General features: G+C 35.7%; 1 protein-coding gene across 1 annotated transcript in view; it reads left to right on the top strand.

Annotated features, from left to right (window-relative positions):
* LAMA2 (laminin subunit alpha 2) overlaps positions 1-26,667 on the top strand; it is a 499,033-nt gene that overhangs the window by 379,676 nt on the left and 92,690 nt on the right. The window contains 13 exon segments of the mRNA XM_032215335.1: positions 1,495-1,581; positions 2,721-2,914; positions 10,407-10,484; positions 10,487-10,548; positions 11,334-11,432; positions 16,996-17,059; positions 17,062-17,106; positions 18,131-18,219; positions 18,221-18,294; positions 19,696-19,906; positions 23,596-23,712; positions 26,031-26,049; positions 26,052-26,193. Of these exon segments, the coding sequence (XP_032071226.1) occupies positions 1,495-1,581; positions 2,721-2,914; positions 10,407-10,484; positions 10,487-10,548; positions 11,334-11,432; positions 16,996-17,059; positions 17,062-17,106; positions 18,131-18,219; positions 18,221-18,294; positions 19,696-19,906; positions 23,596-23,712; positions 26,031-26,049; positions 26,052-26,193 (1,281 nt within the window).

A 26,667-nucleotide genomic window follows, 5' to 3' on the forward strand; every position in this document is an offset into this window, starting at 1 on the left:
GGGCAACATCTATGTGTCATCTCTGTATAAAATAAGTACAGTATTACCAGTCAAAATAAAATAACCCTGAAGATTGCTGCACAATCTGTGCTCCAGGCTGAATATACAATATCATTTTCATACTCTAGCCAAATTAGTTTTCTGACTGTTCAGAGAGTTACTAATAAATCAGTCCAGCAATTCCAGTTTTTAAAGCAGATTGGTAATTATCCCCCACAAAATTAATACAAGACTGGCTTAATTTGTATAATGTAATATTTAATGTCGTGGGAATTAAATGCAGGATTTGTCTTAAATACCCGCATTGATATTTCTATATCCTGAAATATACAGTGGAATGGAGGGTTGAAATAAAAAGAAAAAGGGGAAGAACGAACTTGTGTGCTTTCCTTGCAAAGCAGCTGTTACTATTGCTGCTGTGATCAATAGTTATGCATGACATCTACTGTACGTGTGATATAAATGCATATGTTGTGTTTTTCCTTAATCGTATAATATTGGATACTGAAAATATGATTCCTATGAAGACAGAAATGAACTGGCTGCCGTATCTTTTGCCCAAATGGTCCTACATCACACTCCCTTTCCATCTAGATGATAAAGTAAACTAGAAGGAGAGAAACTAACTTCCAATCCTCTTTCTAATTTGACATGAACTATTTGTAATACTTGGTTCCACTGTCAGAAAGTAAAGTAGGGACCAGGTTGTGCTAGCATACTGGAAAGCTTTTTTCCTTTCTTTTCTTTTCTTTTACTAACTTCTCACAATCTCTTGTCTTCCAAAAAATAAATTGAATTCCAAATAAAATAGGTATCCTGAAAACTGTGTTTTCTTGTAATTTCTACTGAAATAATATTTTTTTACAATTCATGTATTTACTTGCTAGGTGGCAAAAGGTATATACTGTACATTCTTTTTACAAGCCAAAAAAGGTTTGAAAAAACAAAAGGTGAGAGCTAGTTAGCAATACTATCAAAACCTCTATCCTTGATTTACTATCAGAATCTAATAGTAATTAACTGTTGATCTAGAATTTAAAAATTTCTAACAAATATTATACATTAGGAAATGAGATTTAAAACTATTACCATTCAAGGAGAAATGGTGGACCGCTTCATAGCATTTTAAAGGAAATGCAATATTTTTACTACCATGGACAGCAAATACATAACTGAGGATTGATACTTCCAGGGAGAATGACATTATATTACTATTATTGAATTTATATACAAATATTTTAAGATCTTCTCATAGTTTCATGGTTGTTTACTTTCTAAAAGCATGTACGTTGGTCTTCTAGAAGCATTATAGGCTTTCACAAGATGCAGGTTATGTGATATCTGCCTATATTTAAGTTATTTTAGAAATAAAACAATTTAAATTGATAGCATGATTTAGAGGAGCAGAGATTTAAAGTTGTGTGAAGCTCTTCTTTGAAGCTAATATGTCTTCAGTAAAGGAAAGAGTTAACTGTGTTATTTTTTTAATACAAGTTTCAGTCCCTCGTGTATTGTTGAAGGAGTTAACGATTACCGATGTACAGCTTGTCCACCTGGATATGAAGGACAGTACTGTGAAAGGTAAGGTATTTAAAAGAATCAAAATGAAAGTATTTTGCAACAGGCCATTTCTAGAATCAGCAGAGGTGCAAAGATAGATGATAGTAGATAGATAGATAGATAGATAGATAGATAGATAGATAGACAGATAGATGATAGATAGATAGATAGATAGATAGATGAGATAGAGATGATATAGATAGATAGATAGATAGATAGATAGATAGATAGATAGATAGATAGATAGATAGATAGATAGGTAGTGATGGATGGAGATAGAGTATGCTTGTGTTAGCCTAATTAAAAGCCATTCCACAAACCTTTATCCATTAGCAATTATAATGAAAGGAATATGTTTTAATCTCATAATTCATGCTGTAACTCTAAAGTGATAAATTATGTGCAAGATATTAGCAATCATTTCATGATCTAATGAGACATTTGATTTCTAGGATGTAATACATATTTCAGTGGGCAGAGCTATTTGATTATGATGACTTCATGGCGTTTCTCTGATATTTCCTTCATAACTTTCTATTAAACAATAGAAAGCACTCACTTTCCTCCCAATAACTAAGCAATGCAAAAACCAGCATGTCCATTTTGCATCCATAAGCATATTGTTTATAAAGCATTTTCTAATATTAACATATTATCAATAAAAGACAATAGCAATAGAAGAAAATTCATAGAAGAGAAACAATAATTGTTCTTGTAGAGAAAAAGGTGGGAAATTATATTGATTAAAGAACATAATATTGTTGAACAGTAATTTCAAGAAAAAAAATCAAGCAAATTAAGAATGTGAAAATGCGGGTTGTAAAATGCATAAAACAAATTATGGAATGTGTGTTTATGCTAGATTGGCTTTCATCATGTGCTGTTGAATAGGGAGCATAAGTTCTCCTCCTTCACTCCAAATGCATAATGTTTTATGTATTGCGAATTGTATATACATGAATTTTGATGCCATTATTTTTCAGGATAATAGAAAACTGCATCAATTTTAGCTTACATTTCTATATTCAAAGAACATTTTGTTTAAAATGTGTAAAAGTGTAAATAACAGAATTAATCAGAAGAATATCTTGATTCATTCATAGAAAGCCATTTGCACTAAAATTCTAAAGTTCTTTTTTATTACATTTTTCAATCTCTAGATGTTCTCCTGGATACACCGGGAACCCAAAAATTCCTGGTGGATCTTGTCAAGAGTGTGAGTGTCATCCACATGGTTCACTGCCTGTTCCTTGTGACCCTCTCACTGGACAATGTGTGTGCAAGCCTGGATCTACTGGCTGGAAGTGTGCAGGATGTGAACCCTGGCATGCTCGTGAAGGCATAGCATGTGTTTGTATGTACATTAATGTTTATTAATAGTAGGCCTGGAAATTTGGTAGCTTGATTTATTCTTCAAGTGTAAGTTGAGATAAGTTGTTACAATGCAGTAGACTCCTGATATGGTTTGAACATATATGAGCTTTGTTGTACTTAACTGGTCTCCCTAGTTTAATGGTTCCTAAATCACTGATTTAGGGAACATGCTGGCTCAGTGGCTAAGATGCTGAGCTTATAGATCAGAAAGGTTGTTAGCTCGGCGATTTGAATCCCTAGCACTGTGTAACAGAGTGAGAGCCTATTATTTGTCCCAGTTTCTGCCAACCTAGCAGTTTGAAAGCACGTAAAAATGCAAGTAGAAAAAATAGGAACCACCTTGAGTGGGAAGGTGACAGTGTTCCCTGCACCTTCGACATTTAGTCATGCCAGCCACATGACCACAGAGACGTCTTCGGACAGCGCTGGCTCTTCAACTTTGAAATGGAGATGAGTACTGCCTCCCAGAGTCGGGAACGACTAGCACATAAGTGTGAAGGGAATCTTTATGTTTACCTATAAATTACTGATAACCTAAGAAGAGTCTATAAATGTCAAAAAAACAATAAAAATTACATTTCTAATGGCCAAAGTCTTACAAGATTATCAAATCTTAAAAAGCATCCTGCAAGGTCTCAAATGAAAATGTGGGATTTGGTCAACTTGATTTTTTTTGCCAATTTTAATTTTATTAATATTAAACAAACCATAATTCCCTTTTCAGTCTTTCCTATCCTGTTCTCAAATTCTTTGACAGATACTTTGCACTATTTAATGTTTATGTGCACTCTTTACCATAAAACAAATGACTAGCTGTGTTCTGTGTGGGGAAAGGGATTGTATTTATTTAAAGTCAGAAAATATTTCTTCCCAAAGAAAGTTCTTCCCAACTTTTTTCTCAGTTACTTTTAGACATCCTTAACTCCAGTTCAGCAATGACACTGTTGATAGTTTCTTTTCCCACTTCTTATACATTGCTTTTCTTTTAATATTGCATACGTTCTTGTAGATGTGAATTGATATACTGTTCTTCCTTTTTGCCAGCACATTATTAAATTCTTGTTTAATTTCTACACTTGAGCCTATCAAAATGAAATTAAACTATATTGGATAGGCAAGAAAATGATAAGTCATAAGTGAATTTAATTCTCTTTTTTGACATATAAAATATTCTTAATCAGCTAACATGATTCCTAATTAATACAATACAATAGCAGAGTTGGAAGGGACCTTGTAGGTCTTCTAGTCCAACCCCCTGCCTAGGCAGGAAACCCTATACCGTTTCAGACAAATGGCTATCCAACATCGTCTTAAAGACTTCCAGTGTTGGGGCATTCACAACTTCTGGAGACAAGCTGTTCCACTGATTAATTGTTCTGTCAAGAAATTTCTCCTCAATTCTAAGTTGCTTTTCCCTTGATTAGTTTCCACCCAGTGCTTCTTGTTCTACCCTCAGGTGCCTTGGAGAATAGTTTGACTCCCTCTTTGTGGCAATCCCTGGGATATTGGAACACTGCTATCATGTCTCCCCTAGTCCTTCTTTTCATTAAACTAGACATATCCAGTTCCTGCAACCGTTCTTCATATGTTTTAGTCTACACTCCCCTAATCATCCCTGTTGCTCTTCTCTGCACTCTTTCTACAGTCTCCACATCTTTTCTACATTGTGGCAACCAAAACTGAATGCAGTATTCCAAATGTGGCCTTGCCAAGGCATTATAAAGTAGTTTTAACACTTCACATGATCTTGATTCTGTCCCTCTGTTTATGTAGCCTAGAACTGTGTTGGCTTTTTTGGCAGCTGCTGCACACTGCTGACTCATATTTAATGGTTTTCCACTAGGACTCCAAGATCCCTCTCACAGTCACTACTATTGAGCAAGGTGCTACCTATACTGTACCTGTGCATTTCTTTTTTCTTGCCTAAATGTACAACTTTACTCTTTTCACCATTGAATTTCATTTTATTAGATAGTGCCCAATGATCAAGTTAAGGAAATATTTGCTTGAAATAATACCTGGAAAAACGTAATCATAACTAGAAAACTCCTTGTGGAAAAGGTAAAGCATATTTTAACCTCAAGGCTGTTGTAGATAAAATATGCAGATATTAAATTTTTAGAATGGGTAAAGATCTAAATAGGTTATATATATATATTATAGATACTTATATTATAATACATAATAGTTTTAACTGGTTTCAAAGCAGTTTATAGTATTTTTAAAGCAATAAAAAGCAGTTAAGGCCCTAAAGAAAAGTAGACTCTTTAGTAGACTCCAGATTAAAATTCCGGAATATTTTCCTCAACAAAATAGGGATATGTTATGGTGGTTTCAGTCATAAAAATATGTACAGATCAGAATTAGACAAATTTTGGAGTACAGATAGTCCTCAACTTACAAACACATTTGGAACCAAAATTTATGTTGCTAAGTAAGTCAGTTGTTAAGTGAGTCACACCCAATTTTATGATCTTTTTGACCATGACTATTAACCAAATCACTGCAGTTTTAAAATGAACTTGGCTTCCCCCATTTACTTTGCTTGTTGAAAACTAGCTGGGAAGATCATATATAATGATCACATGACCCCAGGATGCTCCAACCATAGTAAATACATGCCAGTTTCCAAGTGCCCAAATTTTGATCACATGAACATGGGGCTGCAATGGTCATAACTGTGAAGAACAGTTCTAATTCACTTTTGTAAAAAAAATGTATTATTGTAACTGGTAAATGATCGCTGAACAAGTTAAGGGCTACCTCTATCAAGCATGTCTACTACTAACACAAAAAGATCAGTTTTAAAAATCCTGATTTCCAGCGTCAAGTGTGTATGCACATGAGAGAAAATATTGCATACATTATTAAAAGTAAACAAAACTGTAAATTATAATACCTGTAATCATTTGCCAAAGATGGAGGAGATTTATTTTGCTAAGGCAGCTAATCAAGGCTTCTCTTCCTTGCCACCCTTACATTCCACATGCTTTATCTCAGGGGTGTCAAACTCAAGGCCCAAAGGCCAGATTCAGTCCTTCAGTCCTGGAAGAACCAGCCCATTGTGTCTTTGACAGCAAAGACATGGCCCTCCCAAGCTCCATTTTCACTGGCAGAGAGTTGCAGGAGGCTGTTTCAGTTGAAAATGAACCTCAGGAGGGCCACAGGAAGCTATTGCAGCCAAAAATGCAGCTCAGGAGCCTGTTTTCGTTGGCAGAGCGCTCGGGCCACCACAAGAGCCCCCGACACAAGTGATGTCAAGCTATCCATGCCCACCCTGTCCACGGCTACCCCAGCCCCCGAAGTCAAACACAACCCTGATGTGGCTCTAAATGAAATCGCGTCTGATACCCCTGTTTTAGCTCAAGAAAGTTCACCTTTAAAGTAGGCTTGAATTGTTCTTTGTTTTAAGTTAACAAATTTTCCACCAACAAAATGTGCTCCAACCCTAAAGGTGGGAGGGGGGCAACTCTTGTATTGCTTTTGAATCCTTCTGCATGACCTCAAAACCTTCTTCAAAGCAAACTTTGGAGAATTTGAGGAAGAGAGAGGGTCTCAAGCAATCATCTGCTTAAGAAATACTTAATTTCATCCAGTGTGCTTCCAATTAATGCCTTGCTGAAATGCTGCATGTTTTTTGCTTTTCTCCATGAATAACTGTAATCATCTTGGCTATAATGCTATATTTGTTAGCAGTGAACACTAATTCTTACTGACAGTTTTATAGACTAAACTGTGGTGATATTTAGTCATGTATAAATTATATAATTATCATTTTGTAACATTTCCATTGCTCCAGTTTAATCCAGTCTTTGAGTAACTGCACCTTGTCTCTTTTATTAAAGAAGGGACAATAATGTGTCTCCTCTTTTCAATTCAATTTTCAACCCAGAGATATTAATTCATGCTAAATATTCATAGACCATATAACAGGAAATAGTTATTTGTTAATTTAGAGTATTTTCATATCTTTATAAGCAATTCAGTTTTTTTATCATGCTGAATTAAGTTGGTTTTCATTTGCATCCCTTTTTATAGTATTTATTGCTACTGCCTTGAGTTTAAATAGAAAAAAAAGTAAAATCAGGAAATTTTAATAGTGGGTTGCTATTTGCTGACTTAATACAACAAATGGTTCCTCTTTTTTTCAAAATCTAGGCCTTTTTGATACTTATTTGATTAATACCTAACAAAACTGAGCAAGTAGATGTTATGTAAAATTCACAACTTGGTGTAAATCCTTATGTTAGACATGGAAACCTATTTTCTCTTTGTGTGATAAAAAGAACATAAGAAAACTTAGATCACTTACAGATTTTTCAGATATGCATACATAAAGTAGAAAATATTGCCTTCTTACTTGAGCAATTATAATGTATTCAGTTCAAGCAACAAATCAGTGATGGAGAACATGGTGTGTAAAGCAAAAAGAAGAAAAGGAAATAACTGAAAAGTCCTTCTCAGTGCGGCTTTGTTACAATCCACCATTGCCTTCTTGTTTCATTAAATCAATTTGTCTCTCTTCTAGTGAGTTGCTTCGCCGTTTATCTGGTTCTGCAGTTGAAATGTACTTTTTCTATACTGACTGGAGCAACACAGTACCTTTTTTAACAGGAGAAAACCGGAATTTAATTGGATATAAAATAGCAGAAGATTGAATAAAGTTCATCAAATGTTGACTTGTAGGAATACATCTCTAACTGATAAGAAACTTGGACATGCAAATGTACACAAGCACGCAGGCAGGCAAACAGTTGCTTAGGATATAACGGTTTATGTCAAGATGCTTTTAGGTGTCATTCCCCTACTAGAAAGGGAACATGCAACTTTTCAAATTTGAACTATACATGTAAGGATGAAAGTAACAGTCCCACAAATGGAAGTTGCACCCTTGTAATTCATGGTAAGGCTTAGGGGCCATGAGAATCACTATATCTATTCATCCTTTTTTTTTAAGATAAAGTTTCCCCCCCACCCTGTATAATTAAGAAATGTAGAATGACTGATCTACCACTAGGCTCAGTATTCATTTGAAGTTACATGTTTAATACAGATAGTCCTCGACTTGCGACCTTAACGGAGCTTGCTCATTATCTTCATAAGTTGTGACAGCTGTAAAATGGGTTATCATGCAACTGACTCGTATTTTATAAATTTTTCCGGAGAAGTCATTAAGTGAGTGCCACGGTTAAGTGAACCCATTTTTCAGTAGGGACATTTTTTGCAGAAGTAAACCAGAAGTAAATGTCAGTTTTCAGCAAAAATGTCATAAATTGTGGTTACATGACTATGGAATGCTGTGCACAACCACAAATACGGCTAGTTGCCAAGCATCTGAAATGCTGTCTTGTAACCATGGGTTGGGAGCTGTCATAACTTCAGAGCCAGGTCATAAATACCTTTTGAGGAGTCCATCGTAACCTCAAACAATCCATAAACAACCAGTCATAAGTCAAGGACTACCAGTAATTTCTTTCTGGCCCAGTGGCCAGGTTCAGAAGGTGATTAAATGAGATCAGTTCATCTCTGCTAATCAACAATAAATTAATCCCTATATTAGTGGATGTTACCTGCTGCCTTCCTAACCCAATCAGATAAGAGGATGGCCTTGCCTGTTATGGGAAGTGAGGATGCTGCAAGCCAGAACAGAGGCAATTGGGATGGGCAACAAGGAGATTATTAGCTTTTTGGCTGGCCCACAGACAGATGGAGAAGATTGCAAGTGAACCATAGGGAAGAGCCTTTAGTGTCAAATTAAAGCTTTTTCATGAATCTGTTGGGTGCAAAGTAAGAATAGCCTTGAGTTATTAACATGCTATGGTAAATTGCAGACAAGGACAAGGCCTTAGGACAATCATCTATAAATATGAAATTTGAATCACCAGAGAGGGAAGAATATCTAGAAAAAGACTTCTTTGGGGATCGTGTATTTTTTTTAAGCTTATCATGTCATTTTAATGGGCAAGTCTTCTTAGCACATCAGAGTGAGGAATTGAGAACTAACCAAGCATTGAATCATAGGCAATTCTTATTTCATTCAACATTTTAATTTATTTTTACTTATTTATTACATTTCTGCAGTGCCCAATTCATGTAAGTGATATATTCAAAGTAAGGAGAATATAATTTCCTGTTTAACCCTTAAGCAGAATAATAATCTTTCTAAGTAGAATGGGATTCCTACTTGAAGAAATCATACACATACGCAGATGGCTAGCTGTTTACAATAGCTTAAAAAAATTAAAACACAGTTATTTGTTGTATGTCCAAATATTTCAAAGTAGTTCAGTAAGATTGCCCATTAAAAAACTAAGTGCATCAATAAATAGACTTTTTTTCACAACAAAAAACAGAGATGCTGATTAATTTAAATAAATCAGAAATAAGGATTTAAACTAGGAGCTTATTAGCTTGTTTCTTGCAATCTTTACAACTAGCCTAGTTCATAAACCAGGCTTCATGATGTAGTTTGTTTAGCTTCAATATACCATATTATTAAATTATTATTAACCATTTGAGGGGTGTAGGGTGGATTTTGGTCCTCTGGAGACCAAAAGGATCTGGTGATGTTAGAATGGTGGGTTAGCTTGTCTTGATAGTTTTTTGTGGATACTTATCAATTTTTTTAAAAAAAATGTGCAATCACCCTGTTTCATTGAATTTGAGGATTAGACTTCATCGTCTTTTGTGTTTTTCTCCTTTCCTTTTTCTTACCCTAAAAATATTGCTAAGGAGAAAAAGGTAGAATCACATTGCAATTTTAGTAAGAAGATCTTTCCATCTAGAAATGTATTTTGGAATATGCACTATTCACTTACTACATATTCCCTAAATTATTCTGTGCCTTGTTCTATACATCAGGTTTCTGCACAGTTGTGCATAATTCCCAGGCTTGAGTGTCAAATATTACCAATATACTTCCTCAAATGCTCCTTTAATTATCTCTTCTTTGACTGGCATTGTTTCAATGGCTTTACCACTATTTCTAACCTTTGTTCTTTAATTTAAATCTCTGCTATTAATACTGATATATAATTGAAATGGGTCTTAAGTAGCTATTACATTAATTTGTTCAAATCTTCCCTTGCCCTTTGCCCTTCTATCCTTCTGTTACTCCTCCCCACCTAAACTTAATAAGATTTTTAGCTGCTCTAGACTGAGCAAAGTGATTTGTGTTTGTTATTCTAAAAATTGTATATTGAGCTCTTATCTAAAGAGTATTTTATGTCACATTGGCCTTCTCACTAGATCTGGGCAATTTTATATCCATTTTTCCAATCTACTAGAGACATCTTTGCTTCTCCACCTTTTATTGCTCCATGAATTTTTAGGAACCAGTTACTGAATGTTAGTGGCCTTATATTTTGGTGCATTTTATGTATACTATAAAATGTTTTTCAGTTGAAATAAGAAGCATTTGTCTCAGAAGTTGAACACCAATAAATATTATTTTAAATTGTCTTTTCCCACAGCTTGCGATGATGAGTGCACTGGTGTCCTTCTTCGTGACTTGGATCAGTTAAATCAGATGACTCTAAGTGTTAATCTTAGCGACCACTTTATCCACCATATAAAATGCTTTATTCTTTTGAAAACACAACCCACGAATTAAAGGTATAATCAAGTCCATCAATGTGGTTTAGATCTCAAGTAGTAGCATTATTTTAATCACATATGTTATTGTGCTTAAATTTTAGCAAAACTTGAGTTAATAGTTTAATTCCTTTAACCATTATCATAATGATTGATTTTTCAATTCTTCTGATTGAAGAAAATAACAGTTAATATAAACAAAGCATAGAGGTATTGAAAATGTTGGAATTCATTGTTGGAATGTATTTTTCTGCAACAACTAAAGCAGTATTCAGCCACTAGATGGCAGTGTTACAAGTTTGTTCTTTTGTTTTAAGTAGAATTTCCTATTTCCTGTTACAGTTAAACAGTAAAGCAGTAAAGCAGTAAAACACATGGTGACTGTACACTTTATATTCTAACATAAAACAACCTGTCAAGCCCCAGGAAGTCAGGAGATTCAGTTAGTTCAAATGAATATAAAGATTTAGTGCAAGCTTAAGCTCTCTCCAAGAATCTGAGCTACTAAGGTTCAAGGGAAATTCAAGGTGGGCTGGACTTAGACCTCTTGTGGGTGTGCAGGGACTTTTGATTGATTTGAACCCTCCCTCAGTCTTAGCCTGGCCATATCCTACATAACCTTTCTAACATGTAATATGTTTAAGCAGGCACTTTGCCTATTTAATAATGGTAGATTTAGCCATGTCCATGCTTTTTCTTCTGCATAAAGATATTCAGGGAAATTATTTTCATATACCGCATTACATTTTTCTACTAGTAGTATTATTGCACCCACAATGTAAATGTTCTTTTTTTTTCCTCTTCAGCATTTATTGTCACCTCAGCAAACACCAGAAAGACTTATTAATTTGGCACAGAAGAATTTAGATACTCTTGTGATAGAAATAGATGAATTGCTGACAAGGGTGAGTTTGACCAGCAAATAGCAAACAAATAAATTCTGAATTCATTAAAATAATGGGATCCCATGACTTTATCTCAGCTTACTGGAGCCATGTGGCTGCCTGTATTCCATTTGTACTTTCTTTGTAATGTCTATATGCAAGAAACACACAGGATATTGATGATATGATGTTTTATAATGGATTGATTGATGAATTCGTTACCAGCATTTCTGTGCCACCTACTTGAGAAACCCTAGGCTACTCCCAGGGATAATTTAACAAGGACACCTAGTGGCATTGGAAGTTGTTCTGCATATCAGAAGAAAACATTTATAAAACTAAAACTTTGATGAATTAACCATGTCTCTCTACTAATACACCCATTCAAACCAGTATAAAGCAAGATGTGGAATCAAAAAAAGGGGAATATTGTCAGCTATTCAGTGTTCTGCCCCAGCTGACCAATAGAATAGCACACAAAAAAAATAACAATTAGATCAGGATTCCATTGGAGCAGCAAAAGTCCCCATCCACATTTCCAAAATATACTCTGTACATTGGTCTTGTTTGCGAGACAAAAACAAACATGTAAGTGAATTATTGCTCAAAGGAATAAGATGCAAAGGCACCAACTTATCATTCTCTAGTTATCAGTAGTCGCAAAAAGGAATAAGGCTACTTGGCAACTGCCTGATTCAAAACTCACTCTATTCCAAGCACGGTTCTCACATTTTTATTGTTTATTGTGGTGAAATATCTACAGGAACAGGGACTTCAGCAAGTGAACTCTTTTCAACAGAACCAGCATATCTGATATCTCAGCACATTAGGCATATTCTATATTCTATGATTTATTTCTCCCAGCCTTTCTTTGAAGAAAGGTCTGCGGTCTCTTCTCTGCTAGTGATGAAGTTTTCAGCTAGTTGTTTACAGCCTGCTTTCCTGAATTCTTTCAGGAAGAAATTCCAAGTTTATGGAAGCAACTTAGATGAAATAAATTAAAATGCAGCTTATTTCCAACCAAACATATTCCTATTTGCTGTACCCATGGTTGTAGGTTGCAGGCGAGAACATTCCAACCAATGATTACAGCCTGCTGGCATGTAAAAATGGCCAAAGTTGTCAATGGGGAAAGAAGGAGAGAAATAAATTGTTTTAGAGCAAGTAAAAAAACTCTTCCTCCTCAGTTCTCCACAAAAGAAAAGAAATAAATTACAAGCACATAAACTCATCTCTATATCATTCAAATACAATATGGGGCAAAGAGAAGCAATAGAAATAGTACTTAGACTTATATAGTACTTCACATATCAGCATATCTCCCCCAACAATCTGGGTTTTCATTTTGCTGACCTCAAAAGGATGGAAGGCTGAGTCAAACTTGAGCCGGTGGGACTCGAACTGCCAAACTGCTGGCAGCCAGCAGTCAACAGAAGGAACCCGCAGTACTGTATTCTAACCATTGCACCACCACGGCTCAAGGTACAAAAGGTAGATTCTTATCATTTTCATTTCAATTTCTCACTGGCCAAATCAGTTCACCTCAACCCTTGCTGTGTTTTAAGGTAAGCAATAGGAATTTGTCTGACTATTTTTAAAAAAATGAGTTGTTGCAGAAGGAATTGTGAATTCATTCAAAATTCCCTCTTCAAGAGCCATGAACAAAATATTATGTTGTTTGAAACCCAAGAGATGGGAAATAGGTAAAAGTAAAGGTTCCCCTCGCAAATATCTGCTAGTCATTCCTGACTCTAAGGAGCAGTGCTCATCTCCTTTTCAAAGCCTGAGAGCCAGCACTGTCTGAAGATGTCTCGGTGGTCATGTGGCCGGCATGACTAAACGCCAAAGACGCACGGAATGATGTTACCTTCCCACTAAAAGGCGTTCCTATTTTTCTACTTGCATTTTTATGTGCTTTTGAACTGCTAGCTTGGCAGAAGAAGCTGGGACAAGTAATGGGAGCTCATTCCGTTATGTGGCACTCGGTATTCGATCTGCCCGAAAACCCCTGCCGATTTTTCTGGTCACAAGCTCAGAGTCTTAGCCCTGAGCCACTGCATCCCATCATGGGACGCAGATGGGAAATAGGGTTTGGCTAAAATTCCCACCAAGTTCCTTGGAAATCCCAGCTAGTTGAGCTAGAAATTACTTTGTACAATGGCTGATGCTGACAATGAGTGGGAACCATATCGCTCCATGATAGATTTGTGGGCAGCTCAAAAGCCCTGTGTGTAATGGCCCAGTGCTGAAATGCTCTTGGCTCTGGTATTCCTCCTGTAATGGCAAAATCAAAAAGAAAATACTCACAGTGTAGTTCCTTCCTAGAATATTTACTACAGAATGAAACCCCTAGGACATGCCTCTCTTCAAAAAGATGTGCTTTTGCTTTGAATGCAAAAGACCAGATTTCAAATAATTAAAGCAGCTGGAGTTTTTGCATGGCTGCTTTAGAAGTGTGATCACATGGGGATAGCCCAGGATTGGTGGGATGCTGGGCTACTGTGGCCAGTTACACTGGTTTTTAAAATTAATATTCCCTTTTTTTCTTGAGCCTTTCTTTTATAAGTGAAGGTATGGGTTATTTTATATCTCGGTGGAAACAAAATTCTGTCAACAGTCATCAAATTAAAATAAACCATGGCAATATTTCAGATGCCACCCTTCCCCTATATGTTTTTTTTAATTATAAAGTACTAAAATGAAACATGGAAGGGGGCTTACTTTTAGCATGTTTTAAATTTTTAAATTTGTAATACCATTTCTTTAAAAAGGAAGGGCAAAGAAATTATATATTTTTTAATTTGTAACCAACAGAGGCACACAGCAGAGATTGGGGGTGAGGGGCAAAAGTCCTCGTGATCAAAATCAAATCTCAGTTTGTGATTTAGTTTCTATCAAGCAAAACCTCATTTAGAAAAGAGGGGTGAAAGTCTGTTATTAAAACCTTTGTTTCTTCTGGAAGTAAAAATCCGCCTGAGATGACACCTCGTGCTGTTTGTTATTCTTTTCATTAGTAAAAACTAAAAACTATAGAACTGGAATTTCATTAGTTACAAGGTGAGGATTAATCCATAGAAAGTCTGCCACCTAGTGATTAAAAAAAAGAGAACTGAATTAAAAAACTGAAGAACTGTGCCCACATTGATGAAATTGGATGTTACTAGATAATCTCAAAATCCATATTGGACAATATGTTTTATTTTGTGCATTCAAAAAAATGTCCAAGTATTGAAAAATATCCCCAATCTCTTCATTAGGAAGTACGTTAGAAAAAATCATAGCAGAAAATAATGGCTTAAGGGAGAAAAAAAAGGCTATTTAGTTGACAAAATCAGCATAGTCAGTGTCAAAGATAAAGTGTGGGTCAACTATCCAATTCCTTGGCTGAAGAAAACTTTAAGGAGGTGGAAAAAAATGATGATGATAAATGATGTACAAGATAAAAATAGAAACCAATTTTGATAGAGAGAATGGATCTTTGGAGAATAAATGTTAGTTCTTCCTTCAATATACTATCTCTTTATATGGCTACATTTGGAAAAAGACAGAAAAAACTAGACCTATACTATTTGAAGATTTAAATAACAAAAAGCCATACAGGCAACATTGATATGATTTTTATATTGTTTTTATCTTTTTTGTTAATTCACAGTAGTTAAAAAAATCCTTAAAATATTTTAATAATTGATTTGAGTTAGTAAATGTATAATGTAACTAAATGATAATTTACTAGTGTATGGCTATATTAACTTATAATGGATTCCACACACCAGAAATTGGGTCCCATAAAGATAGTGGGGTCATTTCTATATCACCGTATTTATACTTATATTAGAAAAGGTGTTCAGTGTTGGAGCTACATGTTATGTGAAGCCAAGAGTATATGGTTTATTCAATAAACCATAGGGTCACATTAATAATGTGAAGCCAGCCAATTAGGTTTCCCAGATCTGTATTTTATTGACTAGTAGAAAATGTAAACAGAGCTTGGGAGGGCCACATGCAGCCCTTATGAGTTCCGTTTTCATCAGCTACATGGGCCTCCTGCAACCCTCTGCCAGTGAAACAGAGCTCAGGACAGCCCCTCCGAGCTCCATTTTCCCTGCAGAGCAGGCCAGTTCTTGCTCTTTCCAAGGTTGCACGCAGGCCAGATCTAAGCATCCTGAGGCTGGATCAGGCCTCAGGATGCTTAGATCTTTAACACTCTTGCTCTAGACCATATTTTACACCTTACAAATTAGATACACTGGATATAGAGGTCTTAACTTCCAGTGTCAAGGACATTGCAGATTCAACATATTTGAGATTTATTTGCTTCTCTAGCAATAAGATAATGGAAGGAAAATGAGGAAAATGTGAATTGCTATTTTTGATTTGTCCCACAAAGAATGTATTTAGAACTGTGATTATATTGAAAAGTAAGAGGGTTACTGTTGATAAATTACATGCGGATATATGCCAGGTGCAAGAAGTCAGGAGCCCGGATACAGTTCAAAGTACTGTAAGTTCTTTCATGCTACCCGTATGACAGAATTCAGTGCACCTTTGGTGTATAATCAATGCTGGCCACATAACCATAGGAAAGGTCTTTGGATATACCTCTCTCCCTCAGTCAAGAAATGGAGATGACCACTGTGCCCTAGAGTCAGACCATGACTTGACAAGGAAACCTTTACCATACAAGAATCTGAACCAATAAGTATGCTTAATGTTATTATTGGTATTTCTATTAGAAGAGCTGTTAAAAGAAAAATGAATAGGTTAATAATGTTCAAATTGTTTAATATACTACAATTTTAAAATTAGAGAATTAATATTAATGTGAATGATGTTGTAAATGCTGAAAACTGTTGCACAGAGATATTTGTACCCATATGACACACTGTTTAAGGAAAGATGGAATGTTTATATGTTGAAAAGTTAAAAAAAAACATTTTATTAAAAAAAAAGAATCCAAACTACTAATGGTCAAGGAAAATTTGTGCTAATAAGAGTCAATGCACTTCAAGAGGGAGCTGGATCTCAGTCTCATATGGGGGCATAAAGACTCAGACTGATGATGCGTTTTGACCCCACCCTTGGGCTCAGCGTGGTCATCTCCTACAGTGTAGTCATATAAACAAATTATAAATTGTTCATTAAAACTATACTTGAAGTGCTACTTAAGTATTCTTAACCAAGTGTCATGTAACACTAAAAATCAATAGGACTGAAGTGTCTAATGAAATCCTAAGAGATCCATTATTTCATTTGGAACAGCGGTATTTTAATCAAATGTAGCATCTTACATAGTTAAGGTTTGGGAATAATCCATTTTTTTTGTCCAGAATTCCTTTTGTGTCCTATTCTTTCCAACGTGTTCTCCAAGAAATGAAAAATTGAGCCTGTGGTGGCCCCTTAATGATAGAAGTGGTATAAAATATAATTGTGTACTTGGGAAGAGTATGTGTCCACTTCCAGTATATCTGATCATAATTCATTGATCTCTTTTTGCTTGAGGAAAGGTTTCCAAGTGTATTCAGACAGATGGAGTATCTCCTTGTCATGTTCATTAATTACACTTTTCTTTAATCTGTATTGCCAGGCGACCAAGGTGACAGCAGATGGGGAACAAACTGGACAGGATGCTAAGACAACTAATGAGAGAGCAAGTCGCTTGGACAGCTCATCAAAGTCACCCTCCAGGCTGCAGAAGGTAAGAAAGGGAAAATGCCAATGGTTTCTTGAGGAAAGGAAAGCAGCACATTTTTAAGAATAATTATATAAGACATTGACAAGAGTTTTATAAAATAAAAGGATTGGTTGATTAAAATACCGGACTTTGTGTTAAACTACAGAACTATAGTCAAATAATTGCAGGTTTCCTGCAATCTAAGGAGGGGTAGTTTGTTTGTAAATTGGCAATTACAACCACTGAACAGCAGAAATTAAATGTTCTCCTTCAGGAACGTTTTTAGTCGACAAAAATAGCTATTAGGATTAAATAACTAATGGGTACTTCTGGCTTTGCTGTTGTTTTATTTTCAACTCAGTGAAATTTTCATTTAAGAGGAGAAGCAAAAAGCACCGTGTAGTTTTAATACCCTACAAGGTGCATTAAGAGTATATTTTTAATTCTCAAAATGCATTTAAAAATACATTATTTCGTGCTAGAAACGAACATCTGCTTGCAAATGGATAGAAAGACATGCATCTTGAGACTCAGCAAATTATAAAAGGAATTTGATTCCGTGAACTTCAGAGTGCAATTGAGAATAGTAATTAGAAGGTATTAAGCAATATTTAGGGATTATAAAACATACTAAATAAAGAAGACCACACAGATATAATTTTTATGTAACTTGATATCATTCTTAGAACTGAGGTGTGATTCTTTTCTAGCAATGCTGAGTAAAGTACCATGTACACATTTGTAACATTGTCTGAAATAAAATAGGATCTCTTGCTTGAGCAGGGGGTGGACTAGAGACATCCAAGATCCCTTCCAGCTCTATTTTGATTCACTTGGATTGTACAAATAGGTTATGGTCCCATATATGAAACAGGATGTTTATATCCTGCTGTCTCTTTCTTTATTATTGGAGTAATGGGACCTATTCCCATTCCCATACATGAGGAATATCACAGGAACATTTCAATAAATGAAATTAAATCAATGAATATGCTAAACATTATCCGTTGCATTTTGTTGACTTTCATAATTTGCCATCTTTCTGCAGGTGTAAATGATGATGCTTTAAACTGAACAAGACACTTGGGATCCCAGACAAGGCACTTGACAAAAAGCTTTCAAGAATTACAAAGTGAAAGTTGACAAAATGATGGCAGAACTTAGGAAGAGAAAATTGGAAGTGCAAAAGGCAGTAGCTCAAGATGAATTAGAGTGAGTGGCAAAGGAGAAAATATAATGAAATCATAGTTGATCTTATTATGCCTGTAATGAAATTTCCTTTCAGAGTTGGGGAATTGAAATTTCAGTGGCAGTTTAAAACTTCAAATAAAAAAAACAGAATTGGAATAACAAAAAAAAGTTTTATGGTCTGTTTGAGAATAGCTATAACTACTTATCAGTAAGGGTGTGTGTGAGAGAGGTGTGGGGTGGGGAACGACTTGCCTTCAGAAGTTGTGAGTGGCTCCTTCCCAGCAGGCTTTTATGTAGAGACTAAACAATCACTTTCTGGAATGGTGTCTCCTGCTTGGGCAGAGGGTTGGACTAGAACATGTTTTTTCAACCTTTTTTGTGCAAAGGCACACTTTTTTTCATGAAAAAAATCACGAGGCACACCACCATTAGAAATGTTAAAAAAATTTAACTCTGTGCCGATATTGACTATATATAAAGGTTTTTTTCCCACGGCACACTTACACTATGGTCACGGCACACTAGTGTGCTGCGGCACAGTGGTTGAAAAACACTGGACTAGAAGGCTTCCCAGGTGCCTTCCAACTCTGTTATTCTAATATTAAGCATACAAAGGAATACAGAAAGGGAAAAAGGAATTGGTGTGCTCACTCTCCCCTCCCCCCTCTCTTTCCCCTCCCTCTCCCTCCGCTCCCTATCTCCTGATCAATGTTATTGAGCCTTAATATCCCCAGATTCTATTTATTTTGTACAGCTTTATTGATTAAAAAAAACCTAACCAGAGTTTGAGTTATTTTTATCCTGAATTATTTATATTTACAACTATTACCTCAAAAAATGAGTTAGGAATAAAGTTTGGAACCATGAAGCTGAAGAAGCAACAGCTTGGATCCCTCTATGAAATGCTCCTTTTAAAAACCACATAGTAAAAAGTACTGAGTTTAGAGAGTCCCTAGTAAACTTGGCCATGGAAAATAGAAACTAGATCTGTCAGTCTGGGAATTTCAGTAGAAATGCAGAGTTTTGCAGGTGAAATGACTTTCTTCTTCTGTGAATCACCATAAGGAGCCCAGAGGTTGAGATTAGTCTACTTCAAAAGATCTCTGCTTTGAACTTGATATTTACAACTTCTTTCTGTATCATCCTGATTCACTACTCAATTCAAGATCCAATTAAATCCAATGCATATATTTCTACTTTGAACTATTAATGATGTTATGCCTGAATCTGTCAGCAAGAGACGGGTAAGGAGCTGTTTAGTACCTGCTGAACCCATAAGCATTGCAAAGCAATATCATGAATGAAACATGTCCTAATGAATAGCTGCATAAACTAAGTCAATTTTTAAATACCTATCAGAAGGAGACAGAATGAACAGAATGTGAGATCTATTATTCAACACTTTTTATGGTGTGGTTGTAGGTCAGCAGAAGACCTCTTGAAGAACATGAACAAGCTATTTGTAGAGCCAAAGAAGAAAACTGAGGACCTGAAAAATGAAGTCAAAGAGAAACTAGCAGACTACCATGATAAAATTGATGATGCTCTGAACCTGTTGAGAGAAGCAACTAATAAAATTCGGGAAGCAGACAGACTATCAGCAATCAACCAAAGAAACTTGACAGCAGTAGAGGTGGGTGTTTGGTCATAAAATCCCTTTTACAGACTTTTTTTCCACATGGAATTATATATTTTCCATATAATCAATCAGAGGTGACCCAAACAAGATAATGTGCGCTATTTTCCAGTTAAAAATACAGCCAAAATACTATGGATATAACTTGGTGAAATCTTGGATATATTGTTTAATTACTATTTGGAGTAAGTTACAGCAGCAAAATTGTTATTGAAATAGGAAGAAAATGGAAAGAAACTCTAGTGACTTGTTCGTGGTTAATATATAATACATATAATGTATAGTGATTCAAAAAAACAAAACCCCTTAGAGCCCTGTATAGCCATTACTTCACATGTTGATATTCTATTCACATGCACACAGGGAGAGACAGTTAATCTTCAACATTAGTATGGCTACACTTTCTTTTCTCTCATGCTCTCAAGGAAGAAATTAAAATGGGTACAGTATATGCAAATCACATTATAAATCAAGCCATCATATATCTTTTGTAGTTAAGTGATGTAAATGATTTTCCTTGATTTGAATTTAATTGCCATGACTTGAAAGCACATTATACTGTACATTAACAAATGCTTAGCCATGACAGTAAGAGCAAAGTCAACTTCAAATGAAGATAAATGTGTTCAGTTTCTTGTTTATGTCTCACTCATGTTTTGCCTGAAGGCAATATTAATCCAATAATAGCAGTTTCCATAAATATGCTTCAAAGCTACAGGAGCTAACAGTCTAAAGGATAGTATTGCTTCTCAGTCAGCTCTTAAAGTAGGAAGAAAAAAATACTATTGTTACAGACACCCATCCACATCCACACTGAAAGAGACAGACAGACAGACTGTATAGAGGGTGTGTCAAAGGTTGGGCCAATCATAATATATTTAATTTTTTTTTCAGAGAAAATATTATTGTACTTTGGAATGTTCAAAGGTCATATATTAAATGAGGAAGTGTTTAAAGGAAAACAGCAACCAATCTGAATGAATTTATACTATAATTTATCTAGGAGGTCTGATTTTTTTTGTTACAAATTGAATGTACATACACAAAGCACACAACTGTGTAGAAACATTTTTTTAAATTTGAGTCTATGTGATTCCACTCAAAGCAAAAAATATATATTATAATTTAGATTTCTAAAATACTTTTTAACAAGTGCCATGATGCCATGTTTCAAATCATGAAGATACAGTTTGGTTGTGGGGGGTATTGTTTCTGATGGTATGATTTCTATGTATAAAATCTGCAGGAATTTTTCTTTTTTCCTTCGTCTTGAAGGACTATATTAAGCTTAAGGCTTACCACTGTTTAGAAATTATTTGGAAGAATCATTTTAGATTTTGTACAAACAAACCAGTTCTCTGCTGTTATTAAAGCATGCTGTTTTTCTTTTCTGGCTTCAGCCTCAATTACTGCTTTAATAAATTGAAACATTTAAAAAGTGTATCTATAATGCATGTCTTAAAGTAACTGAATTATATCCAAAGCAATTTTTCCAAGTCACTTTCAAATTGTCCAGTACTATATTCATATCTAATTAAATGCAAATCGTTCAGAGATAATTGTGTCCAATTTCTAGTGATCCCAGAATGGACCACTTACAATATTTAGTCAAAAATCAGAGGCATATGGCAGAGGCATGGTCAAAGTTGGGTAGTTATCAAGGTTTAGTCAATAAACAAGAGAAGAAGCAGAAAGGCCAGGCAGAGATTTTCCCCTGAAAATTAATTGCTCAAAATAAGATAATGTCTGTAAGGATTTATCGATCTTTACTCACTGTAAGGCTGCTTATAATAAACCAGGTTCAGAAATGGGATGATGAACATCAGCATCCATAGACATCTGCTTTGTCAATCTACAGGCTATAAGGAAAATAGATATGTGTTTGGGCAAGTGAATTTCCTTTAGCATCATTAGGTTTCTGATGAAGTGTTTTTGTAATAGGAAACATTGTAGAAGGTCCTTTTTTAATTTTAGGGGTTTCTAATGCTGCTTCCACCTCTAAATAGTCTCCATATCCCACAGTCATTAAAAAGATGTATAAATAAGAGTAGAATAGCAATCAGCATAACAAATAACAACATTCCTAATGACCTAGGGTATAATGAAAGTTCAATTAAATAAAATGTTCCGCAGTAAGAGGTGACAACCTCATCACATATCGGCTGCCAAGGTCAGCAAAACACATTATTTCCTTGAAGCTTAGCAGGGATTACTTGGACTTCAAGGGGAACGTTGTTCCAGAGAAGAATCATTGAAAAGATACACCTTTGCCATTGTGAAAGAAGAGTCTCCTTCAAGTCAAGGTTAACTTCTGGCGAATTGAAATTTTATTTTTTAATTTCATCCCTCAGTTTTTATCTTCGAAAACATGGTAAACTTTCCTAAAATTATATAGTTATATATTTTATCATAAAGTATAACTCAAAGAGACACATTTCTTTATTTCCATATAAGGACTGATAAAGGACTTAAATGACAAAAAGGTGTGTTGGTCCATGTAAATTTAAACATTTGTTTGCTACTTCTTAAACCAACACCTCTTTTCAAGATTGATGAGGATGTACGGTAGTACTGAGGGACAAGTGCATTTTCCTGGGAAAATGCAGCTTTTTAAGGAAGTTGCAGATAGATACTAACTACAGATAGTTCTTGAGTTATAATAGTAATTGGGATTGAGATTTCCATCACTGTGATATAGTGTTGTAAAACCAACATCACATGACTACACCACTTAGCAATGCCATTTCCAAAGTTGCCACTATTAAGTGAGGATCTTGGGCACTTCCTTGCAACTTCCTGTCAGTTTCCAACAGCCAAAGTCAATAAGGAATCTGCCAAGTTCCAGATGGCTTGCAAGCAGGGTGGCAGGCAGGTAAATGGCTGCACAAATGACCAGGGAAGCACAGCACAAACATGCCTGGACTTGAGGGAGCTGTTGTTGAGTCGCAGAGGAAGTGCAAGTGGCTGGGAAGTACAGCCTTGAGTACAGCAAAGCTCAGGGAAGGTATGCAAGTGGTGATTTATTCAAGCAACTTATTGACATAGCTAAGAGTACCCTACCTATGAGAATTAAAATGTAAATCTTGTTGTATGAAGAAAATGTAAAACAATGCCTTTGCTAGTAATTGGATATGAGTAGTCTCATATATCTAGGAAAAGCGGTGGCTCAGTGGCTAAGATGCTGAGCTTGTCGATCGAAAGGTGAAATCCCTAGTGCCGCATAATGGGGTGAGCTCCCATTACTTGTCCCAGCTTCTGCCAACCTAGCAGTTCGAAAGCACATAAAAATGCAAGTCGAAAAATAGGGATCACCTTTGGTGGAAGGTAACAGCGTTTGGTGCACCTTCGGTGTTTAGTCATGCCGGCCACATGACTACAGAGACGTCTTCGGACAGTGCTGGATCTTCAGCTTTGAAATGGAGATGAGCACTGGCCCCTAGTTGGGAATGACTAGCACATATGTTCAAGGAGAACCTTTACATTTACCTTTAGTCAGTCTTCTCTCTCTCTCTCTCTCTCTCTCTCTCCTCTCTCTCTCTCTCTCTCTCTCCTCTCTCTCTCTCTCACACACACACACACACACACACACACACACACACACACGAACAGCACTAGGTGAAATAATAATGGAATGTGATGCCTTATTAATACATAAAATCACAAATGTTTCTATATTTTGCATATAGAAAAAGAAGCAAGCTATAGAAAATGGACGACAGGAAACTGAAAATACTCTAAAAGAAGGAAATGACATCCTTGGTGAAACTAATGAACTTGCAAATGGAATCAATTTGGCTGTGGAGGTAAAATTTGATATATGTTTTAAGGGTGGAGGCTATAATGCAGTGCAACGTAAAAGAGCCGAGGTGGCGCAATGGTTAGAGTGCAGTACTGTAGGCCACTTCAGCTGACTGCTATCGGCAATTCAGCGGTTCAAATCTCACCGGCTCAAGGTTGATTCAGCCTTCCATCCTTCCGAGGTGGGTGAAATGAGGACCCAGACTGTGGGGGCAATATGCTGACTCTGTAAACCGCTTAGAGAGGGCTGAAAGCCCTATGAAGCGGTATATAAGTCTAACTGAAAAAAAAGGGGGAATCAGCAGGCAATTAAAAAATGTATTTTGTATTTTCAGATAGACTAAGTAGTAGAGATATAGAGGATATGGTTATGATAGAGGAGAAATGGAAACAAAAATCTCTTTCAAAGATTAAAATGGCATGTTTGAATGACAGGGTTCCTTTATATTTGAATATGAGTAATAAATTAGCATATTGTTTTTGGAAATTGCATTTTTTTTAATGAATTAATGAAAAAATAACCTGATGGCTTTAATTTCCTGACCATATGAGATGCTCAATACCAAGAATAAAATCAGTCAAAATGACATTTGCAAATTAGATTTTGTAATTCAACTACTTCTGAAATGCTTGGAAAAGAGAAGCATTTTCCTTGTAGAAGAAGGAAGCTGAAGATGTTTGGGATTCTTTAATGGTTATCTAGTACAAATTTCAATGACGGGGGAAAAAAGTATGTTTCACAATATCACAAGATAAGCCTCAACTTTTGTACCTGCATCAGACACAAGTATGCAAGTCCCATGGTTGGTCTCATGCTATATGTCAACATTTCCCCTATTTGTCCTTCCATATAGATACCTATGGATGTTTTAATTTGGCATTAAGCATTTAAGTGATTGATCATGATGTACAATGTTCTCTTCCAATCATTTGGTTCCATGGGTTTATAATTCTGCTATACTATTCCAATAGTATTTGAAATGGGAGTGAGACAAGAATCCAGATATTCACTTATCTTCCCTACCAGCTCGCAAATGTGAGCACGTGTATGCACACAGCCTTCCGCGCATGTGCTTTTGGCAAAAAAGGGGCCTAAATGGGATGCCGTATAGCTGGGGCGGGTGGGCAGGGCCCACCTGTGATTTCCGCTACCAGTTTGGGCGAACCAGTCTGAATCGGTAGAATACCACTTCTGAAGGGAGGAAGTGCATGGGCACTTCATAAATCTTTGCAAGATTGTGCCTACAGACAGGGAGATGGACCACAGTGAAATTGCAGTTTCCCAGCAAGGGGAGGGCACAACCAGGGGGAGGATGAGAGAAGAGAGAAAGCCCAAAGTTGACTTGGAAAAGAAGGAAGAGATTTAGGAAGCCCATTCCCTAGAATCTTCCAAGGTGTATCCATTAGGTTTAGAGTAGTATAGGTTAAATCCGGCAAGATTCTGTCTGTATGGTGTGAATAAGTAAAGAAGTGAATTTTGGCTGGATTGCTGTATGTTGTTCATAGACTGGACCTGACAGTAGCCTTTGTATATATCCTAAAAGTCAATTCATTTTCATATTCACTGTATATGCTATTCCTCATTATGTGCCTTTTCTGACTTGCTTTTAAGTGTGGAACAAACATGTCCAGGCAAGTTCTTTCTTTTGCCCTGTTCCCACAATGTTGTGTTTGTCTCATTATATTTGATGAAAGCCTTCAATGTTGCAAATGCCTCCTGCCTTAAAAGAGGGCAGCCTGTGTTCTCACAGTTCCATTTAATATTGGTTTGTCTTTCTGATTCTAATCAGAAACAAATACTATGCATAGAGAATTGGTTCTAGAAAATTCATGAAGAACAGTTTTATCAATTATAATGTATTTCACAGCATGCTTTAGCTGAAGGCATAAGTTGATGGCATAATGAAATGTGCTTTTTCGCTAATGGGTTCTCTCATAACTAATTGGGTAAATTACTTTTTCATTATGTCTTTAAGCAAATAAAATCCAAGAAATATAATTTTGAATGTGACTGAGGTGAGAGTGCTGATGAAATAACAGTTTTGTATTAACTAACAAATCCCACTTTATATTCTGATAAGATCTGATTAGTTAACTTTGTGTAGTCAAGAAGACCGTTAAAGTTCAGTTCAGCTTTGAGACCAAGCAGGTAGAATCTTAAACCTAGAAATCCAAACTATAGGTATCAAAATTCTTTTAATGTAGGGTAAAGCTCATTGATTCATTTCAGTATAATAGGAAAATAATCTTATTACAAAGAGCTGCAATTTCTGTGCTTAAACGCTTGGTTACTTAAACATGCTTCTTTTTTTCTGCTTCTTAGAACATAGACAATATTAAAAATGAATGGGCCCACTTTCAGTTGAACTGAAGGGTAAAATAGATAATCTATCTGGAGATATCAAAAATAAGAAGCTTCCAGAAAAGGTACTGCAGGCAGAAGCCCATGCTGCCCAGCTGAATGATTCATCTGCTATTTTGGATGGGTAAGTTGACAAGATTGTTCTTTCACTTTCATTGACTCTAGAATTTGATAGCTGGGGAAATAGAGGAAAGATTTTTATTCTTTTTGACAATTAAGTGGACATCCTGAAACTCCATTATCATGATTGTATAAGCTTTCCCAAGGCAATGTCCCAATCTTCCCAAAGAAATAGACTGACTTTAGTTCTTGATAAATACAAAAAAAGAAAAGGGGGGGGGATAGAATTTCCAACAAAATTAGATCCTTCAAATTTTGGAGTGTAGAATCAATGATATTTAGCATTAGATGAATGTTTCATGTTGTGACATTGCAGTATTCTTGTTCTGTGGCCTAATCACAATCATGTCAAGTTTGTTTTGTTTTATTGGTTTGTTTTGTCCTGGCTAGAAGTAGCCTGTAAGTTGAAAATCTGTGCATGCCTACCCAAAAGAAAATCTGGCTGAGTCCTGTAGGGAGTACCTATGTTCAAAAAATC

The sequence above is a fragment of the Thamnophis elegans genome, chromosome 4, assembly GCF_009769535.1.
Source record: "Thamnophis elegans isolate rThaEle1 chromosome 4, rThaEle1.pri, whole genome shotgun sequence".
Classification (NCBI taxonomy): Eukaryota; Metazoa; Chordata; class Lepidosauria; order Squamata; family Colubridae; genus Thamnophis; species Thamnophis elegans.